We start from the raw sequence: 27,566 nt of genomic DNA, 5'->3' as shown, positions 1-27,566 counted from the left end.
CGTTCATGGGGAAAGCACTAGGGTTCAGTTGCTCAACTATCAGAGCAATTATAAAAGATAAAGTGAGAATAATGGAACATGTGAACGGCAGTGCTCCAACGAAAGCATCAGTTACTAAGCAGCATACTAGATTATATTGAAATGTAAAAGTTAATGATTTGGTTAGAAGATCAAAATAAATGTAACATTCTTATTAGCCTAGTGTTGATGCATCATTAGGTGAGTGTTAACCTTTAATATTTTTTTTTGAAATTTCTCCTATCCAAACTTTTTGTATGAGTTTGATTTTATGTTCTGTTTGAATTAATAGAGCACAATAGTTTGTGTAACTTATTATTATAGTAAAGGGGTATTATCACAGCATTATACTTTATTATGACCACATATGAGCCATCATAGTATTGTTGTTATTATCACATATGTGCTATTCATCAGAGCTCCGAGTTACATACAAATCTGACCTAAAGACATTCTTAGTAACATATCTCGTCCATAACCTGGGGACTGCCTATCTAATAAACCTCCATGTGTCCGTTACCCCGCTTCAACAGTTGTCACCTCATGGCCAGAATTTTTTCATCCATAACCTCCACCCTTGATTATTTTGAAGCTAGTCCTTGACATTGTGTTATTTCATTCATAAGTATCTTAGTACATGTTCTAAAAGATAATTACTCTTTGTAAACCATAAATAACTACAGTATAATATCACATGGCTAGGTACAGTTTTAATTTTAATTTTAGGTTTTTATTGGTGATAAAGAAGATGTTTCAGGTGATTTCTGTTCTGTCCTAGCTTTCAGTGCCAATGGAAAAGATATCATTGTCGACTTTCCTCAGCAGTCTCACTGGACCGGATTGTTATCAGAAATGGAGTTGGTGCCTAGTGTTCATCCTGGGGTTACGTGAGTTTTTATTTTTATGATTGCTAGATTTGTTTGGGGAGGAATGGTTTTCTTTTGAATTAAGTTTAATAACTAAGTTTTTCTTATCTATTCAATGGCTATTTTAAAAATAGGTGTGATGGCTGTCAGATGTTTCCTATCAATGGATCCAGATTCAAATGCAGAAATTGTGATGACTTTGACTTTTGTGAAACATGTTTCAAGACCAAAAAACACAACACCAGGCATACATTTGGCAGAATAAATGAACCAGGTATGACAGAACGGCTATGTTCTTTCTTCCACCAAATATTAATGAGGTAATTATCGTGGACACAAATGTATTGGAATTTGCTCTTTTAAGGTTCATGTATATACAGTGAGCACCATAGAGTGAGTATAGTGAGACAGAAGGGATGGTCTTACCCACTGATGACTGGCCATCTGTTTTTTAAGAAAGGGGAAGGAATTAGAATAGGTATGTTTGCTTGTATTTTCATAAAGAAACATTAAAAGAGTCTCAAGAAACTAATTAGTGTTTAGTTGCATGGAGTATGGAATTGGTTAGATGGAGAGTGAGTCTTTTCTTTTGTATGCCTTTTATTATATTTTTTATTGTGGCAAAATATATATAACTTAAAATTAGCCATTTTAATCAGTTTCTGAGTTTACAACTTGGGGTATTAAGTACATTTAGTACAGTGCCACACAGTCATCACCACTATCTATTTCCAAAACTTGTCCACCACTCCAAACAGAAACTCTGTACCCATTAAGCACTTTGACTTCCCCACGTTCCCATTCCTCATTCCTGGTAATCTTGAATCTACCTTTGGTCTCCATGAATTTGACTACTGCAGCTACCTCATCTAAATGGAACCATATAATATTTATCCTTTTGTGTCTGGCTTATTTCACTTAGCATAATGTCTTCAAGGTTCATCTACATATGTCAGAACTTCATTCATTTTAGTGGCTGAATAATATTCCACTGTATGTATATACCATGTTTTATTTATCCATGTATCTATTAATGGACATTTGGATTGTTTCCACCTTTTCATTATCGTGAATAGTGTTGCTGTGAACAATGGTATCTGTTTGAGTCCCGTTTTTCAAAACTGTTGGGTATGTCCCTAGGAGTGGAATTGCAGGGTCATATGGTAGTTCTTTGTTTAACTTTTTGAGTAACTGCCAAAAGGTTTTCAACAGTGGCTGTACCATCTTACATTCCCACCAGCAGTGTATGAGTGTTCCAATTTTTCTACATCTTCACCAGCACTTGTATGTTCCGTTTTTGTAATATGGCCATCCTAGTAGGTGAGGAGTGGTATCTTGTTGTGATTTTGATTGGAATTTCCCTAATGTGTATGATGTTGAGCCTCTTTACGTGTGCTTTTTGGTCCTTTGTATCCCTTCTTTGAGGAAAATGTCTTTTAAAGTCCTTTGCCCATTTAAAAATTTTTGATGTTGAGTTGTATGAGTTATACATTTTAGATATTAAGCCCTTATTAGATATGATTTGCAAATATTTTATTCCATTCCATAAGTTGTTTCGTTCTCTTGATAGGGTCCTGTGATGCATGAAAGTTTCTAATTTTAATGAAGTCCAATTTATGTACTTTTTTCTTTTATTACCTGTGCATTTGGCTTTTTCTTTGAGTTTATTGTCAATTTACATAACCATTGCCAAACCCAAGGTCATGAATATTAGCCCCTATGCTTCTTTCTAAGAGTTTTGTGGTTTTAGCTCTTAAATTTAGCTCCTTATTCCACTTTGGGTAACGTTTTAAAATATGGTATATAACCTAAGGGTCCAACTTCATTCTTTTACATGTGCATGTTCAGTTTTCCCAGCAGTATGTTGAAAAGAGTATCCTTTATTTATTGAATGGTCGTGGCTCCCTTATTGAAAATCAATTGACCATAGAAATAAGGATTTATTTCTGGGCTCTCAGTTCTGTTCATCTCCAACCTTTTTTAGATTCTGGTTTTGTAATTTATCACTATTTCATTAATTCTGATACTTTCATGAGGATTTATTCATTTTGAATGTTTTATTTGGCTCTTCTTGTCTTCAGTGGGGAAGGCTAGTTGAATTTCTAGATTTGCCATTAATGAAAGTGGAAATACTTTACAAATTTGTTTTTTGCTTTGTATTTATATCAGCTTTAAAAAAAAATCATTACTATTTTTCTTTTGAGGCAGAGTCTTGCTCTGTTGCTTGGGCTAGAGTGCAGTTGTGTCACCATAGCTCACTGCAACCTCTCCCGGGCTCAGGCAATCCTCCTGCCTCAGCCTCCCGAGTAGCTGGGACTATAGGCATGCACCACTATGCCGAGCTAATTTTTCTATTTTTTGTAGAGACAGGGGTCTCGCTTTGCTCAGGCTGGTCTCGACCTCCCGGCCTCAAGTGATCCTCCAGCCTCAGCCTCCCAAAGTGTTAGGATTACAGGCGTGAGCCTGTATTTATTAAAGCACTTTTAGTAAGAATATTTTCTGTGAGCACTGTTAGTGAACTTTTCCCACAACTTGTTTGTATCCTTTTTGTTTGAAAATATATTAATCTGCTGTTACCTGAGAGATTTTAGTGGAACATGTCATAGCATTATATAGACTTTATCTCGTAAATTGGTGTAAAATATCTTGACTAGATTTTTAAAGCCACTTTTGGCATTTATTAGCTCCTTTTAATTTGAAAACTTTGTTTTTCTTGAAGTAGCTCATCACTGTGTAATATTCTTGATTTCCTAATCATGAAGCTTCTGCTTCAGTTCAGCAAGTGTTAACTCTCTTTTTGACCACATGAAATAGGACAGTCAGCAGTATTTTGTGGCCGTTCGGGAAAACAGCTGAAGCGTTGTCATAGCAGTCAGCCCGGAATGCTGCTGGACAGCTGGTCCCGCATGGTGAAGAACCTGAACGTGTCATCCTCGGTGAACCAGGCGTCTCGTCTGATTGATGGCAGCGAGCCCTGCTGGCAGTCGTCTGGGTCGCAAGGAAAGGTAGTATGCAATAGGGACACATCAGGAAGCACTTTTATTCACACAGGTTTGCATTTTAGATTTTCAAAATGAACTTTGAAAAACCTACAAAGGTTTACTGATGACACCTGTTAGTACTCATTTTATATTTTAGTTCAAAAGTTATTTCAAAGTTACAGAGTTATATGCCATCCAGGTTTTTTTTTGTTTGTTGTTTGTTTTTGTTTTTTTCTTTGAGATAGGGTCTTGTTCTGTCACCCAGGCTAGAGTGCAGTGGCCTCATGATAGCTCACTGCAGCCTCCAGCTTCTGGCCTCAAGTGATCCTCCTGCCTCAGCCTCCCAGAGTGCTGGAATTACAGGTGCGAGCCACCTTGCCTGCCCTGGTTTTTATTGGCAAGAGATTTTAAACAATATGAGTAACAGATTTTATCTAACTGACCAATTGATAGAAGATGTAGGTTTTTATTTGTTTTTTTTTTTTTTTTTCTGTCCTGCATAAAATATATGAATTCAGATTTTGCCTCTGGTTAGAAGATTTCCTAACGTAGTCCAACAAATACATTGTTGAGCTTTGGATTGCTGTTGTGATCTCACTGACTCATGGGTGTTCCTCATGTGGGCACACAGGTCAGACTCGGAGACGGGGCTTTTTTCCATCTCAACTCTAGTGTTTTCCACCACCTACTCCTTGATGGGTATAAAGGGACCACCCTAGGTTAGGAGTGTATAAATACATTGTTTCTGGGGCTTATGGTGAGCCTGTCCTCTATTGAGAAAATATAGTGAGGTAGAATATTCTTGTTTCTGCCAGAGTTAGGGAAAATTCTCTCTCTTTCATGCCATATTTTGTACTGAAAAAAATCTCATGTAGATTCAAGCTTCAGTGATACTATTGTAGTAGCTAAAATATAGCTGAATTTTGCTAACTGAAAATATGTGTGTGTGTGGTTTTTTTTTTTAAGCATTGGATTCGTTTGGAAATTTTCCCAGATGTTCTTGTTCATAGATTAAAAATGATAGTAGATCCTGCTGACAGCAGCTACATGCCTTCCCTGGTTGTCGTGTCAGGTAATTGAATTAGTTTACTCAAAAAGAAGTATCTTCTATCATATAATAAAAACTCCTTTGTTTGATTCCTTTATCCTTTTTTTTCCTAGGTGGAAATTCCCTAAATAATCTAATTGAACTAAAGACAATCAATATTAACCCTACTGACACCACAGTGCCCCTTTTAAATGACTGCACAGAGGTGAGTAGCTATGGGAGTGTATTTTGGAATGATTTGCAAACGACAAGGGAAGTGACTGGGCTATTTCTGTATAAGAATTGAGCCCAGTTTTTCCGCCTTAATCAAAATTGATTATATTTTTAAATTTTAAAACAAACATTTTATATATCTTGAATTTGTTGCTCATCAGATCAGCTTGAAAAGGAAACAAAATAAATTTTATTCTCACTCTCTTGGTAGGAAAGATACACTTGGAAAGGCCTCCTAGCAAAAACTATTGTCAGCCCTTTCAGGTTGCTGTTTGCATCCACACGTTTTTGTTTTCATTAAATATCTTTTAGTTTCTGGTGGTTTTTCTGATTATATGTGTGATACTGAAATTGCTTTTTTGTTGTCACATGTTGGCATCAAGGGCGAAACTTGTCATAAAGTGGCAGGTTTTTGGTAATCAGGTAACTTTCAAAATGAATCCAAATATATTGCATCTCTTGAAAATTCTGAGAGAGTCAGTGAGGGTTCTTTTAAACAGTACCCACACACTACAGATCAGTGAGACCATCTTTCTCAAATCTTTCAGTAAATCTTTCCATACAGGATGTCAGCACTATTTTAATACATTAAATATATTTAAAATAAGACTAATTAAGATAGTTTTCTGTACTACCTATCCTTTTGTCTTGTGAGGACCAGTTTAATTGGTACAATGATGATAAATAAAAATATCAAATATTTGATTTTTTTATTCATCTAAAATGTAGTACAGATGAGGTGTTTTTAAGTTACTAAATGCAGTTTACTATTCTTTTTTTAAAGTTTTATTTTTAATTGACAAATAATAACTATATATTTGGGGGTAAAATGTGATGTTTTGTTACATGTGTACTTTATGGAATGATCAAATCATGCTAAAAACATATCTGTCACCTCAATATTTATCATTTCTTTTTGGTGAGAACATTTAAAATTGTTGCTTTTAACCATTTTGAAATATACAGTACATTATTATTCACTATAGTCACCATTTATTCTGGCATGCCATTGAACTGTTTTGTGATATACTGATTAATTAATAATGCCAATGGTGATAATAAATGAATAAATTGGCAAATTATAAAAAAGTTAATACTGAGTTTTTCTGAGAAAAGACAATAATGAATTTTAGTGTATTTTACTGTAAACCTATTGCTGGATAACTGAATACAGCTTGTAGCATATGTTAGTTATAGCCCAGAGCATTTTTGTATTTAAATCAAATCAATAAGCACATAATTAATTAAATCAACAACTAAGATTATCAATTATAAAAGATATCTTTGAGAAATTTTCAATTCAAAACAATTTATTCTGTAATATTCAATAAACACAAAATAGCATATGTTGTCTGTGAGAAATACGAACCATTGTGAGCAAATGGAATACTCGTGGCCTAACCAACATCCCCCCAACCAACTGAAGAACTGGAGAATCCCATTCTTGTGGTGTTACAGGGATCTTTAGCATGGCCTTTCCTATACAATGGCTTGTTATGGGAATCCTCTAACATATAACAAAAAATAGGGAGTATTCTGAAACCCCATGAACCTGTCACCCATCTTCAACATTTCTCAACTTTTTGCATTTTGACTCCCTCTCTCTTTTTTTTTTTTTGAGACAGAGTCTCACTCTGTTGCCCAGGCTAGCGTGCCGTGGTGTCAGCCTTGCTCATAGCAGCCTCAAACTCCTGGGCTCAAGTGATCCTCCTGCCTCAGCCTCCCGAGTAGCTGGGACTACAGGCATGCGCCACCATGCCCGGCTGATTTTTTCTATATATTTTTAGTTGGCCAGATAATTTCTTTCTATTTTTAGTAGAGATGGGGTCTTGCTCTTGCTCAGGCTGGTCTCGAACTCCTGAGCTCAATTCACCCGCCTTGGCCTCTTAGAGTGTTAGGATTACAGGCGTGAGCCACCGCACCCGGCCTTGACTCCCTCTCTTCCACCTCATTTCCCTCCTCAGCAAGTCCTAGACATGATCTTATCTCAATAGCACTTACATCATTAGTCATTTCTAACAGGACTTTAAAAATTATATAACCCCAATGCCATTATCACATCTAGTAATTATTCTTTAATATCATGTATTATCCAGTGTTGAAATTTTCCCAATTATCCCATAAATGTACTTTTGCAGTTGGTTTACATGAATCATGATTCAAATCATGTGTGCACTTTGCACTTCATTTATCTTAATTCTCTTGGTTTTTCTTTGCTAAGAAAAAAACTGGGTAATGTTTTCCTGTACCATTCTTCATATTCTCAACTTGGTGTTTACATCCCCGTTATGGTGTTCAGTTTGTATTTCTTATGAAATAGGTAATCTTGAGATTTGATCAGGTCCAGTTTAGACAATAAAAAGTAATCCTTAGTGTTGTGTGCTTCCTGCTGCATCAGCTTTTGTTCACATGAACTACAGGGATAGAAGAATATTGTCAATGCCATGACAAATACAGTCTGCTACATAACAGGGTGGGGAGTATTCACAGGACAAATTGACTGACTTACAACAAATGAGTGGAAAAGTGTAACCGTTGGATCTTGTTTGTATCCTGATTTGAACAAGCCAACAATAAAATTACATTTGTGAGATTATTAGAAGAGTAGATCAGAATATGATCACTATATCATATTAGATGACATGGGAATTATTGTTTGAGCTATGATAATAATAATGTGGATATGTTTTCAAAAACTCCTGAATTCAGTGGTACATGCTAAAGTTTTGAAACAACACAATGCTTGGAATTTTCTTATGGTAATCCATGTATGAACGAGATTGGTCCTATGCTGATAATGGTTGAACTCGGTGATGGGGTCTTGGAGTTCTTTGTACTACTCTTCATTAATTTATGTATATTCAAATACTTTATATGTTTTAAAAATTATGAAGCTCTGTGAATACCTGACATTTAACCTCAGCCTCAGGGTAGACACATTTGAAGGCAAACCTTACTCAGATGTAGCTGCATTATCTTTGACTAACTCAGTTGATATTTCCAGAACTTTAGAAGCTCTAACTTTCCACACATTTCCATGTCTCAACTGTCCTACTCTCCAGTTAAAGTATTTAATGTGTTTGATTCTAACAAGCCTGTAGCTCATTATTTTTGCATTTAGTATCACAGGTACATTGAAATTGCCATAAAGCAGTGCAGGAGCTCAGGGATCGATTGTAAAATCCATGGCCTCATCCTGCTGGGACGGATCCGTGCAGAGGAGGAGGATTTGGCCGCAGTCCCTTTCCTAGCTTCAGATAATGAGGAGGAAGAAGATGATAAAGGCAATAGTGGAAGGTAAGAGCTGTTTGTTATTGGTGCTTAGTTGTATTCTGCCTTACTTCAAAATCCTCACTTTCAGAAGTAAATATTTAATTAGAGTATATCTCATGATGAAAGTAGTTTTATGACCATGAGAATAATTGGTAAATTTTAGTTGAGTGTTTCTGAAAGTGCCCAGCAAACTTCAAGTGCTTGAGCTTGCTTTTCTTTTTATTTTTTAAATGTTTTATGCTGAATAACCTCTATTTTCATCTTTGTTTTTCCTTTGGCTAGCCTTATCAGAAAGAAGGCTGCAGGGCTGGAATCGGCAGCTACGATAAGAACCAAAGTGTTTGTGTGGGGCCTGAATGACAAGGACCAGCTGGGTGGGCTGAAAGGCTCCAAGGTATGGCCTGCGGCAGCAGGATAACAGGGCGCCTCTGCCCGTAACAGGCTCCACACAGCCACACTTTTTTGAAGTTTTTATAATCGTTTTACCTTCTATATGTTGTTTTTAAAATTAACTTGTTGAAGTAATTCTTGGCACGACCAATAGACATTATCAAAGTTAGTTTCTGAGGAGAGCCTCTGTCCTTGGAAATAGTGCACTTTAGATAGAGTTGTATTATTGCTGTCTTATAAACTAGAAAATAAACTTCTGAAAAGATTTGACAAATGATAAATGAAAATTGTAGACTATAAATATACTTATCTTGCCTTCAATACAAGAAATATGTTTGCTTACCATGAACAAGGTAATGTGTAAAAATGCCATAGTGATACGGAGATGAGAAAGATGTGATTTCTGCCCTCTAGGACTTGGAGCCTGAGGTACTTGTGTGAAACAGCTTCTGTAGAGAAAGAGTGCTTTGTGAGCACAGAGAAGCGAGCATAACACAAACATGCATGCATACACACATGCACACACGTGCACACGCACATACACTTTTATTCTTGAGGGGCTTGTTGTGGGTGGAGACCCTCATGTCTTCATTCTCCATATCAGTATGTCTTGAAACTGTGCAGAAGGCTGTGTCTGTCACAGCTCACAGTGCACTTAATCCTGTCAGGACTTGGATGAAAGGTTAATTTGTATTTTGAGTTGCTTGGGAGAAAAAGAGTAGATGTAACAGATGTTACATTTGAACTAGAGTTCATTGTCCCTTATATTACAGAGTATCTCTTATGTGAGGAGCTACAGAATAAATTCCTCCAAAGTGTAGTGCCCAGAGACAGTTTCTGTCTTCAGATGAGTGCTTCTGCTTTCTTTTAGTATTCTGTGAGACATCACCTCTCTTAAGTTCCCATGTGGCCTGCATTGCTGAGAAAGTAGGAAATAAAGGTGGGATTCATCTGAACTCTCTCATTTCTAGGTACAGCTAATTCTGATCTTTATTTGAATGGCCTTGAATTACATTTGTGTTTTGAGGCATCTGAGCTCCATTTGGAAGTGAGCAGTGGGCAGTAAACTGGGACAGTGCAGGGCTGTCCAGAGTCCCTGAGGTATGGGCCCTTGCTAGGAACCCATGACCTGGCTCACTGTCTAACATAGAGTTTTCACATGAAAGACAGTCAGTGCTCCACTATTGTGATGAAAATGCTTTCTTCCACTGCAGTAGTGATAGCCTGATAATTTCTGACACATGGAATCATAAAGGATTTCTTAGACAAAGGGCCCTAAGAATTTGAAATTAAATTATACCCATCTATGTGAAATTTAAGCACATAATTCTTAGAGATGTCAGAGTCAGAATCGAAGAGAATGAGCGTGGCATAACTTGAAATAAAATATAGTTTACTAGATGTTTGCTTTGATCTTTATGCGTATAGTCATTCCTTGGTATCCATGGGGGATTGTTCCAGGACCTCCTGTGGATATCAGAGTCCACAGATGCTCAAGTTCCTGATACAAAATGGTGCAGTATTTGCATATAACCTAAGCACATTCTCTCAAATACTTTATGATAATAATATCTCTACATTACTTACAATATTGAATACAATAAATGCTATGTAAATAGTTGTTACGCTGTATTGTTTAGGGAATAATGGCAAGGAAAAAAGTCTGTACATGTTTGGTATAGATGTAAATTTTTTTTTTGTTGTTGTTGTTGAAACAAAGTCTTGCTCTGTTGCCCAGGCTGGTCTCGAACTCCTGGCCTCAAGCAGTCCTCCTACCTTGTCTTCCCAAAGTGCTAGGATTACAGGCTTGAGCCACCTTGCCCAGCTGAGATGCAATTTTTAAAAAAAAAATATTTTCCATCCACAGTTGGTTGAATCCACAGATATGGAACTCATGTTATGGGAGAGCTGACTGTGTTTTATTTTTGACCTTCTTTTATGGAAGTGTTCAAACATATCCAAGTAAAATGAATAGGATCATGAGCCCTCATGTCCCTGGTACCAGCTTCAAAAGTTACCAACAGCTGTCTAGGTTTTTTTCTCTTTATTTTCTCCATCCCCCCAATCCTGGTTTATTATAAATTAAATCTCTGTATATCATTTCATCCTTAAAATACTTTAGTATGTATGTCTAATAGATAAGAACTCCTTTGGTTAATATAACCATACAGATTAACAATACAGTCATGCATCGTTTAACGACAGGGATAAGTTCTGAGAAATGTGTCATTAGGTAATATGTTATGGGAACATCATAAGAGTGTGCTCAACAAACCTAGCTGGTACAGCCTACTACACCTAAGCTATGTGATACAGCCTATGGCTCCTAAGCTACAAACCTGTACAGCATGTTACTGTACTGAATACTGTAGGCATCTGTAACACAACGGTAACTATTTATGTATCTAAGCATATCTAAACATAGAAAAGGTACAGTGAAAATACAGTATAAAAGATAAAAAATAGTGCACCTCTATAGGGCGTTTACCATGAATGGAGCTTGTAGGACTGGAAGTTGCTCTGGGTGAGTCAATGAATGAGTGGTGAGTGAAGGTCTAGGATATTACTGTGTGCTTAAGGTACACTAAATTTATAAAAAATGTTTTTCTTTCTTCAATGATAAATTAAGCTTAGCTTACTATAAATTTTTTAATTTATAAACTTTTTACTTTTTCAAAAACTTTTTGACTCTTATGACAACATTTAGCTTAAAACATAAAAACATCGTACTGCTCTACAAAAATGTTTTTTCTTTATATCCTTACTATAAACTTTTTTCTATTTTTAATTTTTTTTTATTTTTTAAACTTTTCTGTTAAAAATGAAGACACAAGTGCACACATTAGCCTAGGCCTACACAGGGTCAGGATCATCAATATCACTGTCTTCCACCTCCACATCTTAGCCCATTGGAAGGTCGTCAGGGGCAATAACATACATGGAGCTGTCATCTCCTATGATAACCATGCCTTCTTCTGGAATACCTCCTGAAGGACTTGCCTGAGGCTGTTTTGCAGTTAACTTTTTTTTATATAAGTAGAAGACATACACTTTAAAAGAATAATTGAAAGTGTAACATAGGAAATACATAACCCTGTAATACAGGCATTTTTTATGAAGTTTTAGATATCATACATAACTGTATGTGCTAGACTTTTATATGACAGGCAGCCCAGTAGGTTTGTTTACACCAGCATCATCACAAACACTTGAGGAATGGGTTGCACTGTGACATTGTGATGGCTAGGAACGTGACTAGGTGTGATAGGAATTTCACAGCTCCGTTGTAGTCTTATGGTACTGCATCATATATGTGGTCCATCATTGACCATAACGTCATTATGCAGTGCATGACTGTAATTCCTTGTATAATCTAATAAGGTTACTTATAATTTTAAGAGTGCAAATGTAATTTTTTTTTCTTTGCAATTAAATCCTATTCTAGATAAAGGTTCCTTCATTCTCTGAGACTCTGTCTGCTTTGAATGTGGTACAGGTGGCTGGTGGTTCTAAAAGTTTGTTTGCAGGTATGATTAATATTTAAAAATTTTTAAATTATACTTAAAACCAAAAAAAAAAAAAAAGATTTTTATGTTGTAAAAAGTCAGTCCTCTCCTGGCTCTCCTTCTTTGCAGTGACCGTAGAAGGGAAGGTATACGCCTGTGGAGAAGCCACAAACGGCCGGTTGGGGCTGGGCCTCTCCAGCGGGACAGTGCCCATCCCGCGGCAGATCACAGCACTCAGCAGCTACGTGGTCAAGAAGGTGGCTGTCCACTCAGGTACACATCTAGTGTCAGCAGCCATGTGCAAAGAACTATGTCACTCCTATTCTGCAAATAACTAGGGCCCTTAAATAATTTTCCTTAAGATGTTCTTGCATTCTTTTTAAAGTTTTTCCTTAATTAATAGGAATAAAAATTGGATAATATAAATCTCTGGGTGGTCTAGAATTTAATTGTCACTACTAAGTGAGGTTTTTGGAGAATAGCAATTGACATTTCAGGCGTATGGGTGTACCCCTCAAAGGATGGGGTTTTTAGTCTTGGAGCCATGGTTTCAGGTCTGTAGTATCTGTGAAATCATAAAGTTCTGTGCTTAAATAGGTGTTGTTTTTCTGGAGAAGAGTCTGTAACTTTCATCAGATTTTGAAAAGTATTTGTGAACCCCAGTAATGAGAAAGAACCTTTAAAAGAAAACACACTCCTTCAATTCAGGGAACCTTAATTGAGTGTTATTTTGAAGCGGTGTGCTAGGCCTCTGAGGAATGGAACTGAAATACAAAGCTCAATTCATGCCTGTACTGAATGGTGTTAGATGTAACCCCGCATGACAGGGAATCCAAATGATAGTGGCTTAAGCCAGATAGAATTTTACTTTTCTCCTACGTAAAAGTCTGGGATGGCGTGGTGGTCAGGGCCCATCTGGCAGCTCTGTGTCCATGAGGAGCGCTAGCTTTTTCTGTGCACCTTTGTGGGAAGCTGGCCCTACAGTTCTAGCCCTCAGGCCTCAGGCCCAGGCCTGGAGGGAGAGGTAAGCCCCAGATGCATGCCCTGAAGCCCCCACACATCCTCTTTCCAGAGCCTTCTGAAGTCCCGCTCACTTCTGTCACATCTAAGTTGCCATCTCCCGTGTGCAGGGGAGGCTGGGAAGTATGTTTTTTAGCCGAGGACATTGTTGCCCCTGATAACATAGGAGCTCTGTTGAAAAGGAAGAAGGGGGGGTGAATGTTGGGGGGACTAGGGGCCTGGTCTGCTACACTATTCTCAGAGCCCAGGAGCCAGCAGGAACTCGGGTATATGAAAGGGCATGCCTTTAATCCTGAGGTGGGCTGTATGGACTGGGAGTATATTCCGTAGTGGGAAAGAGCATGAGCTGGTGTGTTTTGGGAAGAGTTAAGCATAAGGCATTAATTGCAAATGATTAAATAATCCCACTATTGGAGTGCATTTCTCAAAATCTTAAAGTGCATTATATTTACAATTTGCCTAATCACAAATTAGTTTTACTTTTTCCATCTAAATTTTGATATTTTATGTATTTAGTAATAACAGGCACCCCATTAATAATCAGCATTATTTTGCCTCTTTGCAAATTCTTTCTAGAGTTAAATTTGTAGTTTGGTGAAAGTTCACTTATTTGGCATAGTATATTGCCTAGAAAGCTTTCATAATAACTGAAATGTTGATCCCATGTACTCATTTATCCAACACATACTCATTGAGTGTATGCTACAGGTCAGGCAGAATAAGTAGTTATGCTGTGGACTTCTTGTACACTGCCCTTTGGCAGCCCAAGTCTGTGTGAATGTTGCAGGTGGCCGGCATGCTACAGCTTTAACTGTCGATGGGAAAGTGTTTTCGTGGGGTGAAGGTGATGATGGAAAACTTGGACACTTCAGCAGAATGTAAGGATATTTTCTTCAGTCTTATTTGCTAATAAGAAACTGTTACTGATAATAGCAAATGCCTTTTGATAGTTATTTTGCAGAAAATTAAAATAGGATAGATTATGGAAATAGATTTTTAAAAATTTTTTTAAAAATATGGATTATGTGATTTAGCCTCGTGTATTCTCCTTTAAGGTTTGATTGTGAAATTGATCCATAGATCTTGTGTTAACTCCATGTGGATCAGTATAGATGCCTTTTTTTTTTTAACCTCATCTTTAAAAAAGGATGGATTGAGTATAGGGAGTTGTATTCATCTCGTTTTAGGAACTGTGACAAGCCAAGGCTGATAGAGGCCCTGAAAACCAAGCGTATCCGGGATATCGCCTGTGGGAGCTCACATAGCGCGGCTCTCACGTCCAGTGGTGAACTGTACACCTGGGGCCTGGGAGAGTACGGCCGCTTGGGACATGGGGATAACACGACACAGCTGAAGCCCAAAATGGTGATTATACACATTTTTGTTGCTTGCAGAAAGCTTACCATCTGATGATTTCAAGAGAAGATAAGCTTTGAATCTAGGAAAGTTCATTAAAGACATATGCATTATTGGCTTTCAGTCTGTGGAAAAAATTTCCTTTGCTTTCTCAGTGCCTGTGCTTGATTTTGTTTTTAAATTTGTAATTGAGTAGGTGAAAGTCCTTCTTGGTCATAGAGTAATCCAGGTTGCGTGTGGAAGTAGAGATGCGCAGACCCTGGCTCTGACTGATGAAGGTGAGCCCCGTCATGATTCTAAGTTTTTGGGTGGATGGGAATGTTCTGAAGCGCTGGCCTGAAGTATGTATTTTTTAAACCTAGGTTTGGTATTTTCCTGGGGTGATGGTGACTTTGGAAAATTGGGCCGGGGAGGAAGTGAAGGCTGTAACATTCCCCAGAACATTGAGAGACTAAATGGACAGGGAGTATGCCAGATTGAGTGTGGAGCTCAGTTCTCCTTGGCTCTCACCAAGTCAGGAGTGGTGTGGACATGGTACGTCAACTTCCTCAGTGTCACTGCAAATCTGTGCTTGTACAGGAGTGTGGAGGGAGTCTCGGCCTCACCATCTGCTTACAATATGATTATAAACTGTCGTATTCTTACTCCTAGCCCGCTTTGTCCTTTTATTTATGTTGAGTTGAGATTAGTGATACTATTACAAGAAGAAATGCCTCCTTGGGACATTTTAGAATACTAGAGAAATTTTAGCCCACCTGCCTTTCCTGTTTGGGTGAGGTTTTTGTAAAGGGCTTTTTCCACTTTTCTTAGCATTCCAGAAGCATAAGGATAAAATGAGAGCAAAATAGATTTCTGAATCCTTTGATCCTGGAAAAGTTCACGTATATTTCTTATAAAAGCTTATTTTATTAAAATGCAAAGGAGTGAGTGCCCAGACTGACCTTGGACAGCATGTCAGGGCTTTGTGCCAGTATCATGACCATAGGCAGCCTGGGAAAGACATACACCAGATGGGGCTTCGGAGGGGTGTTTGTGGTTGTGTGTCTTGTTTTCAGTCTTTTTATATGAAAACCTACAACAGTAACTTAAATATTGTAAAACACATATTACAGTATTAAAGATTTTGCTAGCAGAATTAATGAGTTAATTTGAATTAATGGTGAACCATTTTAGAATGTAAGTTTGAAGACCTTGGGTGCTGTGTATGATGCTATCATTGAGCTGGCTCTAAAAGATGTGAGACAGTGTTTTCTTGTGTAGCATTGCCAGACCATAACCGCAATGAGTAACACTTGCACTGTTGACCTCCTCTCAGGGGGAAGGGCGATTACTTCAGGCTGGGCCATGGCTCTGATGTGCACGTGCGGAAGCCGCAGGTGGTGGAAGGGCTGAGAGGGAAGAAGATCGTGCACGTGGCTGTAGGGGCCCTGCACTGCCTGGCGGTCACAGACTCGGGGCAGGTAAGCCTGGGAGTGGCACCATCCTGAAGTAGTGGTCACCACACAGCCCTTGTCTTGTTGAAATTGTGACTCTTGATGAAATGAGTCTTACTACTTGAAGAACCATGAGGGCTGGACGGTGTTTGTTTTGTTCACTGTTGTTTCTGCCCTTGGCAGCACTGGTTGGGGATGGGGCCCTTGGAGAAGAGTTGTGCCCAGTCTAAAATCCATGTGGAAATGTGAAAAGATTTTTATCGTTGCAGGTGCTCCTACTGCTGAGATACTAGCAAGATTTTACTTTAGAGATTTGATAGCTGGTGGGGAGTGATACATACTTCATTTTAGAAGTAAAGCTAATGCTTGACAAATAGTACTCATTCTTTTGCTTTGAGAGGCATATACCAGGGCTGGCTCATGGGTGTTATTTTTTAAATTTATTTACGAAAACAAAATCAGCATATTGCTTTTTAATCAAAATGAATTATACTGTGTAATTCTATAAAGCAAAGAAGCAAATTACTTGAAAAGTCTTTTAATCATTTTTCTTTGCAAAATAAAGGGGAAAAATACTGTGCTTAGTTGAAGAGGGGACTGTCCTTGCATCCTTTAACAAAACAGAATAGATGAAGTAAGTGAAAGGATGGAAATTTACTAGGTGCTCCCAGCGGGTGGAGAAGGATTTGTCAGACAAGGTTTAGGATATACAGAAGTACAAAGTTTATTTATTTTCCTGAGAAAGAAAGAAAGAGAGAGAAGGAGGAAAAGGCCATTGCACACAGAGGAAGGGAGGAAGTGCTGGGCAGCTGAGGGAAAAGCTGTTGGGAGTTTTAAAGGGTAAAAATGGCTTTTTTTTTCTCTGCTTCAGCAGGCTGATAAGAGAAGCAGTGGCAAAGTTGTTGCAGGTGTTCTTTATTTTCTCTCTTTTCTCTGTGAGACCAGCTTACCTGAGTCCTTGAAATCTGGTTTTTGGCAGGAACTGAGGCAGAGAGTGGGAATGGGGAGCTCATACTCCTACCGTCCACTTGGGGCTCTTTAAAGCTGAGAGAGAACTATTAGAGATAGTAAGTTAGGCCACAGCTGTTTAATTAAACAAAACAAATGGCAGTTGTTCTGTGAGTTTATTTCTCTTACTTTCTGTTTGATAGTTTATTTTCCTCTGTTAGGTAGGTTATTGGTAAGGCCACCTTTCAATAACCATTTTCATGGTTAAATTTTCTTCAAAATTGTAAGTACGCGGATGCCATTTCATAAGATTGTGAAATGGTTTGTTTTCATCTTTAAGAGCTCAGTTCTTCCAAGTACCACGGCATATACTTTAAGCATTTTGAAGTAAATTTAAAGAAAGTGTCCTGAAATATTGGAAAACTAAGTTTTTTTTTTTTCTCCCAAACAGGTGTATGCTTGGGGTGACAATGACCATGGCCAGCAGGGCAATGGCACAACCACGGTTAATAGAAAGCCCACACTCGTACAAGGCTTAGAAGGCCAGAAGATCACGAGAGTAGCTTGTGGGTCGTCGCACAGTGTGGCATGGACAACTGTCGATGTGGCCACGCCCTCTGTCCATGAGCCTGTCCTCTTCCAGACTGCAAGAGACCCTCTAGGTGCTTCCTATTTAGGTAATACAGATTTGTATCTTCTCTGTGATCCTTCTGTAGATTACAGCAACATAATAGATTTGTTTAGTAGCGCCAACAGATTGGACAGTGTGTGTTAACTACATTATCAGTTTAAAGACACAGAAGAATTACGGTGTGCTCTCGTGCAATTTATACATGCCGGAATGAATATTTTAGAAGAAAGTATGTTGTTGATTGTTGATCAGGTAAACTCTGGCAGTGCAAACGGAAGTTTCCTAATAATAAGTACTTGAGAGATATAGGTACTGTGCTGGGCTACTTTGTATTTTTTAATAGCTTTCTTCAGATATAACTGACAAACAATAAACTGCACCTATTTAAAGTGTACATTTTGATCAACTTTGACTCCTGTCTTCTCCACTCCAGTCTAAATTTCTTAGTCTGTGTATATCTCTTTTCATGTCACGTTATATATATAACCTTTAGAGTTTGACTTTTTCCACTCAGTGTAATCCTCTAGGGGTTCATCCAAGTTGTTCCTAATATTTCCAAGTAGTATTCCATCATTTAACTATTTGCCCATTGAAGGATATTTAGATTATTTCTAGTTTTTGGCTGTTATAAATAAACCTGCCATGTTATTCAGATACAGGTTTTTATGTTAAATAAGTTTACTTCTCTGGTATAAATGCCCAAGAGTGATTGCTGGGTCCTGTGTTTGATGGGAACTTGCTAAGCTGTTTTCCAGAGTGGCTGAGCCATTTTACATTCTCATCAACAGTGGGTGAGTGATCCAGATTTTCCCGTATCCTCACCACTGTGTTTTATTTTAGCCATCCTGATAGATGTGTCATGAGATATCTCGTGTGGTTTTAATTTGTATTTTCCTTATGGCTAATTGTATTAAACATCTTTTATATGGTTATTTATCACCCGTATCTCCTCTATCTCCACCCATAAAACATGTCTTCGTGGCATTTTCTAAGTGGGCTTTTTTTAACTGTTAAGTTTATAGAGTTCTTTATATATTCTAGATGCTTCTAGTCCTCTGTCAGATAAGTGTTGTGCAAATGTTTTCTTCTTTTCTGTAGCTTGTCTTTTCATCCTCTTTCACAGAACAAAAGTTTTAAAATTTTGATAAAGTCTAATTATCAGTTTTTTCTTTTATGGATTGTATTATAGATGTCAAGTATGAGGATACTTTTACTTAGTCTTAGATCCTGAGGATTGTCTCCTATGTTTTTTACCAGAAGGTTTATAGTTTTGTGTTTTGTACTTAAGTCATGATCCATTTTTATTTAATTTTGTATCAGATGAGAGATTTGGGTTGAGGTTTGATGTTTTTGCCTACAGGTGTCTGGTTGTCCCAGCACCACTGTTGAAAGGCTGTCCTTCCTCTACCGAATGGCTTTTGCACATTTGTCAAAAATCACTTGGCCATATTTGAGTGGTTCTATTTCCAGGTTCTCTGTTTTATTCCATTGATTTTTATGCCAGTACCATACAGTCTTGATTATGCTAACATTATAATTTTTGAAATTGGGTGGACTCTTTCCTCTCCCATTCTTATTTTTCTATTTCTATTCTAGTTCCTTTGCTTAAAATTTATATAGTTACATGTAAATTTTAGAATAATCTTGTTGATATCTACAAAAATTCTTGTTGGACAGATAGAAATTGTGTTAAATTTGCCTATCAGTTTGGGTGAGTTGACATGGACACACGTCGTAGCTCTGCCCAGCTCCCTCCCTCTGCTGAGGCCTGGGAACTCTCTGGGCAGCGATCTGGGATGTGGGGCTGGTCACACTTTGTTGGTGTACATCTTCTCTCTCTGTTGTTTCGGATTCTTTTTTGTCTTGCCTCCCAGGGATAAGTAAATACAGGTAGCTGTTGTAGCATGTTCACAGCTTATGTGTATGTAACATAAATTGTTGTAATTGCATTTGGTGAAAGTATCTACATCTTTTTGTAGTTACAGTGAAACTTTGCTGAAAATAGCTTCTATATGGAAGTATGGATAAGTGGGTTTTTAAAAAAACTTTGAAAGACCATTAATGAGCCTAATATATGCTCTGTGAAATAGCAAAATGCAGATTGCAGTATGTTTTGGAACTGACCTAATAGGCCAAACTTTACAGAAATAGGGCAAACGGTGATCTTAAAAACAGATTGCAAATTTTATTTTCCTTTTTTAGGCGTGCCTTCAGATTCCGATTCTTCTGCTGCTAGTAATAAAATAAGTGGCACAAGTAATTCTAAGCCAAATCGCCCTTCTCTTGCCAAGATTCTCCTGTCGTTGGATGGAAATCTGGCCAAACAGCAGGCCTTATCGCATATCCTTACAGCACTGCAAATCATGTATGCCAGGTAGGCTGGTGTGCTGAGTTTTGAAATTCTGAAATTATGTAAGCTTTGGGTTTTTGTAATGTTTTGGTTGATCAAATGTCTACAAGAATATTGTCATTGTCTTTAAATGCTATGTTTTGTAAGTCACATATCCTTTGATAGTAATTTGATGGTATCTTTGTGCTTGTTCTAATGGGCATTGAAATATGAATCAGTAAACCAAGTTGAACATTTTCATTATTCTTTTTGGTCATTAAACTGTAAGCATTAATATTTGGGGAAGAGAGGAAGAATTATTTGGTACTAATTTACAGTGATGTAAGACAACTTAATATCCCCCTCACTGCCTGGATAAGGCATGGTTTGATAGTACAGTCTTTCGTAGTATTTGGCTGCTGCTTTCTCACAGCCTAAGTGAGTTGCTCATCTATTAACATATCATGGGCGTGGACCCAACAGGTACACTTACATAGGAGCATTAGTTTCAGAACAAAGCCTGAGTCCTTCATTGAGAGGACGTTTAGTCCTTGCTGCTGGCACGTGGCACACTTTCAGTAAACACAGGTATGCTTGATGTTCAGTTCTAAACATGTGGCACACTTTCAGTAAACACAGGTATGCCCAATGTTCAGTTCTAAATACTAATATGCTTCATGTTCCTCAGGCTCTAACAGCCCAGGAGGGTTTCTCAGGGAGAGATGGAGGCTTATTCTGGTTTGGTTTTTACATTTGGCAGTTTTTCACCTGTCATCCCCGTGGTTATTCAGATAAATAAGATCCAGAGTAAACATTTCAGCTTTTAGCCGATGGATGCATGGTAGTAATGTTTGGTATTTTTCTAAAACTCTTTTACATGTGTCCTATAAAAATGAGGAAATTCCTCAGTGAGGACTTGTCCTGCCTTGCGTGTCCTGTCGTGCAGTGGTGAAAGGGAGCTCACCGCAGGCCTGGCTTTCTGTTCTGACAGAGATGCGGTGGTGGGGGCCCTGATGCCAGCCGGCATGATCGCCCCAGTGGAGTGTCCGTCCTTCTCCTCGGCACCCGCCTCTGATGTGTCTGCCATGGCTAGTCCCATGAATGGAGAGGAATGCATGCTGGCTATTGATATTGAAGACAGACTGAGTCCAAATCCATGGCAAGAGAAGAGAGAGGTAAAAGTGAACCATAATGCTTTATTAGATCAGAAAGGAAAAGGTGGCTACTTTGTGTCTAGGAAAGTCTCAGTCACTGTCACTTAGTTTAGGCTGTTTTTGTGCATTACTTTGATTTTTGGCTTGACTTAGAAAAATATTTACAGGAGCATTTTTAGTGTTTAAGTGGAATTAGGTTTATTCTTAAAAAAAAAATCATTAAATGCAAGTTCACAGTCCTTTATCTGCAATTCGGAAACCTTAAAGCTCTGATAGTCACAGATTTTAGTAACTTGGTGAAAGACCCAACTTGAAGATATGTGAGCTCATTTTAGTCTAATTCACGGGACCTGCTGTGAATATTAATAGGTTTTCTTGGAAATATGAATGTGCTTAATTTTGCAAGACTGCCCCAGGCCCCACTAGGGGTGCTAGGTGATATGTGGTATAAGCACTGTGTTAATCTCTGTAAAATTTGGAACATTTCAAACAGCCCAAGTGATTTTAGATGAATCGTTTTGGACTTGTATAAGAAGTGTGCCATTTTGCCAACCCTTCCACTTAAACTTCTCCTTTGTACTCTCCAATTAGATTGTCTCCTCTGAGGATGCTGTGACCCCCTCTGCAGTGACTCCATCTGCTCCCTCTGCCTCTTCTCGGCCATTTATCCCAGTGACAGATGACCCAGGAGCTGCCAGCATCATTGCAGAAACCATGACCAAAACCAAAGAGGTCAAGAGATGATCTTTGTTAACCTTTTATTGTGTAATAATCTTAAATGTACACAAAACTTCTTAGAAATAGAACACAGTATGCTCCTTATCCTGTTCATTTGTGGGAAAGCTGCAGGATACAGTCCCTGTCCCTGCTCAGGGCCTCAGTGTATATTCCCTGAGTATCAGGGCATCAGCATTGACCCAGGATTACTTTCTGATCCACAGACCTATTCAGATTTTGTTCATTATCCCTATAGTATCCTTATAGGTTTAGTACCCAGCCTAGGATCGTGTGTTGTCTCTTTAGTCTTCAGTGTGGAACATTTCTTCAGTCCTTCATTTTGACAGAAACACCACAAAAATGATGCAGAGTTCTTTTCAGCTGGGATTCATGCTTTGTTGATTTGTTGCATCACCGGTGGTGTAACTCTTACCGCTTGGTTAAGGGTGTCCGCCAAGCTTCTCCACTGGAAGTTAATAAGTACTCTTAGGCAAATACCTTGAAACTATGTAAATATCTTATTCCTCATCATACCTACCAATTTTTAGTATCTATTAATGATTCTGGCTGAATCCATTATTACTGTGGTGGCTGTCACAGTCTTTTTTCAAATTTTATCACTACATCTGGCATGTAATTGTTGCAATTCTCCTGTAAGGGAGAGCGTTCCCTGCTCATCTGTCTGTCTATCTGTCTTCTGTCTAACTATCTGCCTATTGGTTTATATTTTATAGATTCATGGGTGCCTATTTTATTCAAATAGTGACATTTGTTACTATCATTATTTGACACCCAAATTGTCCCAAACTTGGCCATTGGGAGCCCTGTGGGCTGGTTCCTTTATCTTTCTGACATGTCCCCATAATTCTTAGAGCACTTCCTTACTTTCTGGCACAGTAGTGTGTTCCAGACTCATCTTTCACCTACCTACCCCTGCCTTTCTCCAAGGAGAAAAAAGTCCCTTTTAATGGATTGTAGGATTTGGAAACCAAGATCTGGGTGCTTGGTAAACTGATTGCTACTGGGTGTATAATCCTTTCATGTGTTGCTGGATTTGGTTTGCTACTATTTTGTTGGGGATTTTTCCATCTATATTCATAAGGGATGCCAATCTGTAGTCATCTTGTGATGCCTTTCTCTGGTTTGGGTATTAGAGTAATATTGGCTTCATAGATTGAGTTGGGAAGTATTCCTTCCTCTTCTGTTTTTTATAAGAGTTTGTGAAGAATTGGTGTTAATTCTTTAAATATGCGGTAGAATTTTATGTGTTCTAATGGCATATTCCCATCATTCTTTGAGTGTTTCCTTGCTTTCTGGCACAACACAAAATTCCAGGCTCAACAAAGGTGTTTTATGCTTCAACACAGGAATTAGCTGTTTCTTTAAGAAGTCCTGATTCTTTTTAGTGGTGAACGGTATTTAGAAGTCAAGATTTGGGCCCTTCCCATGCTTGTTGCTATTTGGGTGACAGAGCTAGGGAGTAAATATAGGTGTGTGTGAGAGTGTGTGTGTGTTACCTACATCAATATGTATGTTGTTATATATCTACATTTATGAAAAATGACCAGTTCATAACAATATGATTCTAATCCAACTAGAATTCATTCTAGTTTTCACCCTTTTTGAATTTATAACTCTCTTCTCTGAAAGTGAAAAACCAGGCTCCCGTCATCAACAGGCTATTTACTTATAGTTCAGTGCCCCCATCTTGGCCACCATCCGCCCGCTAGTGGGTGCCCTTCTTCCTCTGCATGGCCTCTGACAGGCAAAACCGGTCTGCCTGGCACGAAGGCGAGGGCGATGGCGAGGGCGAGGGCGAGGGCGACCTCTTCACCCTGCCTGACCTGTGGCCCCGCCCCACCTCCGTGCTGACTGGCCCAGAGCATGGGCGCCTTCCTCACTTGCTCTGGCTCTGTCTCACCAGCCACCCCTATGCACAGATGCCCTTCTCACCCACTCAGGAGCTCCCTGCGCCAGGCCGCTTCTGCCTACTCACGCTTTTCTCCGTTGCCAGCCTGCCTGCCTTGGGGACAAATATGCATTCTTTTTAATTACATTTGGGAGCTTTGATTTATTATGCTGCTACTGCTGGCAGAAAATATGTCCTGTGGAAATTATTTATAACCATCTGTGATAATAAGAAAGTCACTATTTATAAATTGGGTGTCCAGACTCAGCTTCTGATTTGGGGCAATCTCCTGGCATGAGGATTTAATTCAGAAATTATTCTGAAGAAGGCACAAGTTTTGCTTTTAGGTAGAAGAAGTACGATATGACTTCTTCACTAATTTGTTTATGACATATAGGCATTATCCAGGTTATACACCTAAATTCCTATCCTTTCAGTTTTGGTTTGACTCATATTATCAAGCCAAAGTAATTTTAATGTTAGTATTAAGCTATAATTCATATTTAAGGATATGCTGCTGATGATTTTCTTCTTTAGCAATTACTCTAGACATATTTTCTTCTTTTTTTTTTTTTTTTTTAAACACCCCTACCAAAAAAAATGTTAGGTCCATTTAAATTACAAGACCATGGATATTATATCTCATTGATACATTTCACTGAATGCTTTTGCTGTCCTTCAGTGAGTCATGTTCTGGAATGTCATCATTTCTAATGGATTTCACTTACTGAGTCTCCATGCAGAGTCATGAGCAAGGTCTGTTTCTCTAAACGGAGAAGCTTGTTCCCAGCTCAGAGAGGACTGGTTTCCAGGGCACACTGGATGGATCCTGTCCTCGTAAGCGGGGCTGTTCCTCCCCTGGCTCATTTCTGTTTGTGAAAGGAGCTGCATTGGGTTTGCTGAGGTCCAGAAAACAGGACAGAAGAGAAGAGGTGTTTCTGTGGCTCTTGTTCTTCCTCTGGTGAACCAGACTCTGCCTTGGGGACGTGAAAGGCTTGGCACCCTCTGTTGTGCACAGGGTCACAGCAGTTCCCACCCCTAGGTCAGAAGCTGTGGGATTCCCCAGCGCTGATGGCCTCTTTTCTCCTCTCCCGGAGTTTAGCCCCTGTGCTGACATCCAGGAGGCTCTCATGCTGGACAAGCCAGTTGAGAGCTGGGGGTGTGGTGATGCTGGGTTACTGGAGCAGACAAGCAGGCTCCTTCCTCTGCGAAAAAGGAGAGAATGTGAATATCACAGAGTGGTATGCTTGGCTGACATAGTGGGAATGGGAAGCAAACGAGTAATAGCAAGACTTTATTTTATGGATTATCTTTTCCAAAGAACCTAAGGAGCAAGGAATTATGGATAATGTGTTACATGCCAATGAGTCGCTTTAAATAAGATTCTAGGAAGGAAATATGGAGAGGATCTAGACAAAATAGGTAAAAATATAGGGCACAGATTTAGTTGATAGAAAATTTCCAAGTGTACCTTATAGGTAATGAGTAGATTTTACATGGTGTGACTTCATTCCAAGGCTCCTCCTGTGCATGTCTGCCTGTGATACAAATTCGGTCACAGTAGTAAATTATCATTTCTTTATGGTTTAAGGCATCTCTTTTAGATAGATGCTGTTGGTAATTTTTTAAAAAAGTTGATTGCTCTTGAAAACATAGTACATGGCTTGGTGGAGATTTTAGGGACTTGTCATTTCTTAATCTGTTTTTTCCGTGATCTTAAACACCTCAAAGTCCCTTACTCATTGGTAGTCATGTTTCCTTTGAGTTTATGGATAAACTGGTGACTCCTTATCCGTTATCATTCCTCATGTCAATTGTTGGATGTCATTTAATTTAGGATGTTGAAAGCCAAAATAAAGCATCAGGCCCAGAGCCTCAGTCCTTGGATGAGTTCACCAGTCTGCTGATCGCTGACGACACCCGTGTGGTGGTAGACCTGCTCAAGCTGTCGGTGTGTGGCCGGGCTGGGGACAGGGGCAGGGACGTGCTGTCGGCTGTGCTGTCTGGCATGGGCACCGCCTACCCACAGGTAAGTCACGCATTTGGGCCCGTCCTGCTCCATCTCCCTTCTCTGTGCTGGGCTGAGCTCCTCTCTGACGGATACGCTGCTGTTGGTCACATGATCTTGTATTAGATTTTGTCCTTGTAGACCGCAGTTCGGAAACAATCTTTTAAAATAAAACTTTTCATTATTCCCCAGGTGATATCTTTTTCCTGTTGTAGACCTGGTTTGTGGATCTTTTTCTTACTGACTTGTTCTTTAAATAAGTGCCCTTTCTATTATATATTTTACGGTTTTTCCTCCAGTTTACCTTTTGACATTAGTTTGATATTTTTGGCCATGTAGAAGTTTTTAATTTTTATGTAGTCATATCTGCCAGCTGTTTTCATTTATGGCTTCTGAGTTTTGTATCATGCCGGAAAAATGCTTATATGACATTATTGAAGAAATTCTCCCAAGTTTTGTTCCAATTGTTTTTATGATTTCATTTATTATGTTACATCTTTGAGCCATATGGGATTTATCTTGATGTAACAAATAAAATAGAGATCCAACTTTAGTTTTTCTTTGATAGGAAAGTAGTTGCCTTAACATCATTTATTGAATAATCTGTCTTTTCCCCAGTGATTTGAAAACCACTAAATTCCTATATGTATTTGGGTCTACTTGGAGACTCTTTTCTGTTTCATTGATAAAACTTTTTAGGCTCTAATACCACAGTGTTTTAACTATTACAGCTTTAAAATATGCTTTAATATTTGGTAGCGTTGGGCCTACTAGGACTTTCTGTCATTGTGAAGTGTTCTGTATCTGAGCTTTCAGGGCTATAGCCGCCAGCCATATGTGGCTATTGAGCACTTGAAATACAGCTAGTGCACCTGAAGAACTGAAGTTTGTAAAAAATCTTATTTTATTTAAATTTGAATAGGCACATGTGGCTAGTGGCTATTTAATTAGTCTAGACCATAAGTCTAGCATATAAAACCAGTATCATATCAGTATATCTTAGAAATAGGATTGATGAGTCCTAAAGTTCTTGGACTTCCTCAAGGGCTCTCATTTATCAGCAGCCTTGCTCCGCCATGCCAGGCATCTAATGCCATGTTCCTGGTTGCAGATACTTCATCTGTTTCTTGGGGCCCAATATTGTGGCCACCAAAATGACGAAGTACCTAAGTACAGCTAAGCAGTCATGAAAACACAGGAAATGGTTTGGTGGATATTTTAGGGGTTTGTTATTTCTTACTCTGCTGTTTGGGAAGCACTAAAAAGTTACAGGTTTCCTTTCTAGTTTCCCAAGTCAAGTTACTTGGCATAATTCTAAGAGATTAAATCCAGGTGAATTGTTATAAGCAGAGTATTATTTTTTTTTTTTTTCATAAGTGTATTGCGTTTGTGAGAAGAAAGGATGTGAATGAGAACTTCAATTTAAAATAATGCCTGGCATGTGCCAGGCCTGGTTCTGGTGCATTCTCGCAGTATAGAGGGTAAGGGTTACCTTTATATACAGGTGAGGGGACCGAGGCTTGGAGAGGTTGTTACTGGCTTGAGGACACTAACTTTGCTGGTAGGTAGGAGAGATGGGGTTGGAACTCCAAGCACTCTGATGCCAGAGCCACATCATGGCCCCTCTGATCCCTTCCTGAGAAGTTTGCTGGCCTTTCCTCTGCGGGACTGATGGACTTTGCAGAGGAACATTCTGAAGGCCAGCACCCCTTAGTGGATTCTGCGCCTAGGCATTTGATGATGCCAGCATCTGCTTTTTAGTAACT

The 27,566-nt window shown here is 38.7% G+C and overlaps 1 protein-coding gene across 2 annotated transcripts in view; it reads left to right on the top strand.

The window, feature by feature from the left end:
- Positions 1–27,566, top strand: part of HERC2 (HECT and RLD domain containing E3 ubiquitin protein ligase 2) — a 173,742-nt gene that overhangs the window by 103,957 nt on the left and 42,219 nt on the right. For both annotated transcript variants that reach the window (XM_069466707.1, XM_069466708.1), the window contains 19 exons: positions 797–905; positions 1,019–1,158; positions 3,699–3,889; positions 4,832–4,937; positions 5,027–5,118; positions 8,248–8,423; positions 8,682–8,793; positions 12,235–12,316; positions 12,425–12,568; positions 14,103–14,193; positions 14,503–14,680; positions 14,868–14,949; positions 15,034–15,205; positions 15,987–16,131; positions 17,504–17,729; positions 19,886–20,057; positions 21,004–21,187; positions 21,758–21,898; positions 25,630–25,821. In XM_069466707.1, the coding sequence (XP_069322808.1) occupies positions 797–905; positions 1,019–1,158; positions 3,699–3,889; positions 4,832–4,937; positions 5,027–5,118; positions 8,248–8,423; positions 8,682–8,793; positions 12,235–12,316; positions 12,425–12,568; positions 14,103–14,193; positions 14,503–14,680; positions 14,868–14,949; positions 15,034–15,205; positions 15,987–16,131; positions 17,504–17,729; positions 19,886–20,057; positions 21,004–21,187; positions 21,758–21,898; positions 25,630–25,821 (2,735 nt within the window). The remainder of the gene's footprint in view (positions 1–796; positions 906–1,018; positions 1,159–3,698; positions 3,890–4,831; positions 4,938–5,026; positions 5,119–8,247; positions 8,424–8,681; positions 8,794–12,234; positions 12,317–12,424; positions 12,569–14,102; positions 14,194–14,502; positions 14,681–14,867; positions 14,950–15,033; positions 15,206–15,986; positions 16,132–17,503; positions 17,730–19,885; positions 20,058–21,003; positions 21,188–21,757; positions 21,899–25,629; positions 25,822–27,566) is intronic.

Source organism: Eulemur rufifrons, chromosome 3, assembly GCF_041146395.1.
Source record: "Eulemur rufifrons isolate Redbay chromosome 3, OSU_ERuf_1, whole genome shotgun sequence".
Lineage (NCBI taxonomy): Eukaryota > Metazoa > Chordata > Mammalia > Primates > Lemuridae > Eulemur > Eulemur rufifrons.
Note: the sequence above shows the minus strand (reverse complement) of the source record. Positions and strands in the feature narration are given on the sequence as shown.